Here is a 4,961-nt window from a genome sequence, read left to right on the forward strand (position 1 = left end):
ATGCAATAAAAGTTTAAAAAAAAAAAAAAAGCTAATGGAGGAGGCTGGTAAGATGGCTCAGCAGGTAAGACTGCTCTTCCGAAGGTCCTGAGTTCAGATCCCAGCAACCACATGGTGGCTCACAACCACCCATCAGGAGATCTGAAGCCCTCTTCTGGTGCATCTGAAGACAGCTACAGCAAATTACGCTGGAGCGAGTGGGGCCGGAGTGAGCGGGGCCATCCTGAATTCAATTCCCAGCAGACACATGATGGCTCATGACCATCTGTACAGCTACAGTGTACTCATACACATAAAATAAATAAATAAATCTTTAAAAAAAATGATACAAAGGACACATCAACTAAAGTTTGTAAAAAAAAGAAAGAAAGAAAAGAAAAAAAAGCAAATGAAAAAACAAAAGTGGTTAATATTAAGTATGATCCAGACCATCTACAGCTTCTTATACAGTCAGGAAAATAAAATACAAGATTGCATTTAGCCTCATCCAAATACATATATAAGGATAACAATCATACTTTGTTAAGTTATCTCTTTTTGCTTCAAGTTCAATAACAGCCCCCCATTTCACCTTACAGTTCTAAATTAAGGGCAGCATACATTAGGATGCATGCAACAATCCCTAAAAATGTTAAAGCTCCATTTATAGGAAGTTACTGCAAAGTACATTCCTACAGAGGAAGTAGATTTCAGCCCACACACTTTTGTGTTCATGTTAAAACTACTCAGTCTGAAACTGTATCTATCAGATACATGGAGACATTGTGAAACAGGTACTTACAGGCTGCAAGCCCATCCACATAGGAAGGGAGATAAGCTGCTGTACTTGACTCCTTATCAAGTCGACTTCCTGTTTAAAGCACAAAGAAAACAAGTTTATAGTTTATATATATTTCTGTGTGTTTACCTAAGTTCCTACATACATAGTTTATTTCCTTTTAGAGTCCTGGGAGAAAAAGATGTCATCAATACTTTAACATTGGTGATATTTTACTATTTACAAGTTCAACAAGGGCCAAGAGATGTCTGAGTGGTAACAATGGTTTAAGAGCACTGTGGAATCCAACATCCTTTCTGGCTTCTGTTGGTACCCACATGTATGCAACACACACACACACACACACACACACACACACAAACTATATACAATACACACACACACATACAAACACACACACACAAATCAGTCTTTTAAAAAAATTTAAATTTAAAATGGCAGTTTTCATTATTTTCAGATATCATGTTTAAAAATTCACTTGTTCACAAAACTGTATTTGTAACCTACCAGCAGTAATCATAGAGAGCACAAAACATCAGAAATTTGAAGTTGCCCCAGGTACCTGTCTCCCCCTGAGGCTCAGTTAGCTCTCTGCTTCAGTTTCAGCTGCCAGCAAGCATCCTTTCTGAGATGTGGTGTTACATTTTTATCATCATGATTTTGCTCTTTAATATAGATCCCCCAAACAAGGCTGAAGTGCTACCTGAAGTTCATGGGTATAATACATTGAATACATTACGTCGTCTGTTAGATTTCTTATTTGTGTGAGCACGCACATGTGGATGTGTGTGAGCATGTGCATGCACCCAGGAAGGCCAGCAGAGGGCGTAAGATCCTCTGGACCTGGAGTTATAGATAATTTTAAGTTGCCCTACATGGGTACTGGGAAGAGAACTGGGGTCCTCTGGAAGAGCAGCAAACGCTTTTAACCATCCAGCCATCTCTCTCCAGCCCATGCCATGTGTCTAACATAGAAAATGGGTGTTAGATAAATTGCATGTATTAACAGTGCTGTTGATGCGCTCATAGATGACTATATACTAAGTAATATGTCTTTAAACAGAAGCAAACCTGATGAAGGGTATGATCTGAAGAGGTGCCAGATGCCTGCACTATCCCAACACTAGGAGGCTGAGGCAGAAACATGAGTGCAAGGCTCGTGAGGGCTACACTGAAGAAGAAGATCTTTTTAAAGTTATATTGACAGTTCAACAAAAAGGTCATGACCAGACCTAGACATCCAGCTCATGGGTACAGAATTCACCTAGCCTGAAATGTTATGTTCAATTCCCAGCATAAAATACAAATACTAGTAACAATAATAATAGTAACAACAACTAGGGGTTTGCAGGAATATATTTCCTCCAGGAGCCAGCATATACAAAGCTATGTGGCAGAATGGTATAACTGGTTCAGAGAAGACTGGAAAAAATAAAAGATACAATATTTCAATAATAAATTAGGTTTTAAGTTTTTTAAGCCTGGCACCAAACTATTAATACTAAGTATACCCTGTCATTATTCAATATCTGATAAGGAATTATATATACTTTTCTGTTTAGTTTTATAACTATTAATGAGTTAATAGTAGTATCTACTGGGGCACATCATAGACTTTCTCATATTTCTTTATAAGACCCAAGTCATCAGGTTGTAGACAGAAACCTAGTAACCACTCATCTAAGGTTAAGAATGTACTTCATATTTTCCTGCATAAGTCTAAGGGATGTTAATTCAGAAGCATCTGTCTTTGCAAATATTTCATTTTTTACAAACTGATTTCATGAAGGATGAAAATGTATCACAACAAAACAAGTATTTTAACAACTGTCTAGTCACCTTCCGACGACACAGCTCTCCTGCTGACTAGCTGGCCTGCACATGAGGCAGCACAAAGAAACGACCCTGTACTCACAAAGAAACGACCAACCCTGTACTTTACATGAAGACTATGCGGACTTCAGTGTTCAAAGGATTAACCAGGCCCTGGCTCCTCCTCATTCATGCTCTCCCTTTCCTCTCTCATTTTCATCTTTTAAGATCAGTAGGAGAGGAGGAATCAAGTCTAAACTTCTAAAGGCGACAAGGCTTATAAAACTGTCAGAGATGCTGAACTGAAGTTCCCAGGATCTGCTTTACTCCCTGCTACTACTATGCATGACATGGCAGCCATCAAGTGCTCATCTAAACTCACGCTCAAGAACTGAGCACAAAGTAAAACTTACCAAGCTATTGAAGCAATGATCCAGGAAGAGCAGGAGGACGGTCTGCTCGTGGAGGGAGAACTCGCCGTCAGTCTCAGCTAATGCTGCTTTCAAGATGCACTTAAAAAAGAACGGGAAGTGGTCTGGCTTCTTCTTAAAGGTCTGCAAAAGATAAAAATTCACTTTGAGCCAGGCAGTGGTGGCGCATGCCTTTAATCCCAGTAGCACAGGAGGCAGAGGCAGGCAGATGTCTGAGTTTGAGGCCAGCCTGGTCTACAGCATGAGTTCCAGAGCAGCCAGTGGTACATCCTGTCTCAAAAAACAGAAACAAACAAGCGACAAAAAATTCACTTTGAACTCTTACTTGCATTTTTCTTTATTATAGAAATCCTGGTGGGAAGTTTAGGAATGGATTAGCACAAGCTATTACATGAATATCTGTATATGTGATAAGAGAAGCTCTGTAGACTTCTCATCAGTGACAGCAAGTTAATGAGTTCTGACAGGACTATGAGACCTAAAGCTAACAGAATAGAGGCTTCAATTCTCTTACTTGTTCTTGTATTCAGTTGTACTTTATTTAAATAAAGCTTTATTTTCTTATTAAGATTTTGGAGTACCTTAATTCCTTTGATTTAAACAAAACAACTATATCTTCAGCAAAAACTATAGTTTTCATACTGTAATCTCAGGACAGCTTCTCCTGCTCAATATCACTCTTGACTCTTAAAATGTAAATGTATATATTTATATATGTTCAAGGCCCTGCAGACAAGTGAAGGAGATGTGTGGTTTACTGTAAGTGTTTCCACTCACCTCTCTAAATCAGCCTCTACCAATAACATCCCTATGACACTAGCAGCAGCCAAGCCTCCAGGATCCACACCCTCTCATTTCTTTCTTCTCCTGAGAAGAAAGTGCGCACTGAACTACATCCTAGCCCCCAGCTGCTTGTTATCATAGTTACTTGTTACTTAAAGGCAGTTTGTACCTAAGGTTTTAACCCACTGTTCTTCCTATGCTAATGACTCTGAAGACCACCTGTGGTCCAGGGCCTTTGCACCTGATCCTTGAGTTTGTCTGTTTTATTACTCATCACAAGGCAATGTAAACTCCACGCCTAAACAAAAAGCCTTCCATGGGGTTCCTCCACTCCTCTATTTTTACCATTATGGTAAACGTCACCCCATCATCTATTATTTTCAGTTGCTTACATTTGGTAAGTTATTGAAAATAATATATTTTCCTAATCCTAATTCAATGATCAAATCTAGTCAGTTGTTTATTTTTAAATCTTATATTGTCCTCTGAATTCATGATGGCTGCACCTTATCCATAATTTTGCTTTCTGTGATTTCAGTTACCTGTACCAACTACAGTCTAAAATTATTAAAGGGAAAATTCTAGAAAGAAACAATTTATGTGTTTTCAACTGTACAGGGTTTTAAGGAATGTGAAGAAACCATGTTTGATTTGGCCTGGGGTATCAACGGCACCCTAGGATCCCAGGATATCACTCACACCCTAATATCTAATCTATATAATCTATTTGCTATCTAGACACTTCATCTCAGCAAATAGACTGACTTAACTTTTATTTTCAATAATAATCACTCCATAATACAAGAAAAGTAATCCTGACAATTTAAGTCCAGTATAATTCTATTTTATTATTAATTGCTATTAATCTGTTACACTGCCTAATTTATATAGAAATTTATTCTAATGCTGCATAGGAAAGGTTATACATGAACACATAATTTATGAACTTATATATTACTATGGAGTAATACACAAATATAAGGCTATCTACTGGGGTGTTGGAATATATCCCTGTACAAAATGGGGGTTCCTTGCACTGTCATTCCTCTGTTTCAAATTCTAATTAGTAAAGTGGTCTCTATAATATATGAATTGATGAAATTACTACCTAGCTTTAAAATAAATCGCTCTTACTTTCTTTTTTTTTTTTTTTTTTT

The 4,961-nt window shown here is 37.7% G+C and overlaps 1 protein-coding gene across 1 annotated transcript in view; it reads right to left on the reverse strand.

The window, feature by feature from the left end:
• Positions 1 to 4,961, reverse strand: part of Aqr (aquarius intron-binding spliceosomal factor) — an 82,952-nt gene that overhangs the window by 59,868 nt on the left and 18,123 nt on the right. Inside the window, exons 6-7 of the mRNA XM_031371391.1 lie at positions 3,004 to 3,144; positions 782 to 850 (exon numbers count right to left, since the gene is read on the reverse strand). Of these exons, the coding sequence (XP_031227251.1) occupies positions 782 to 850; positions 3,004 to 3,144 (210 nt within the window). The remainder of the gene's footprint in view (positions 1 to 781; positions 851 to 3,003; positions 3,145 to 4,961) is intronic.

This window comes from Mastomys coucha, unplaced genomic scaffold (genome assembly GCF_008632895.1).
Source record: "Mastomys coucha isolate ucsf_1 unplaced genomic scaffold, UCSF_Mcou_1 pScaffold15, whole genome shotgun sequence".
Lineage (NCBI taxonomy): Eukaryota > Metazoa > Chordata > Mammalia > Rodentia > Muridae > Mastomys > Mastomys coucha.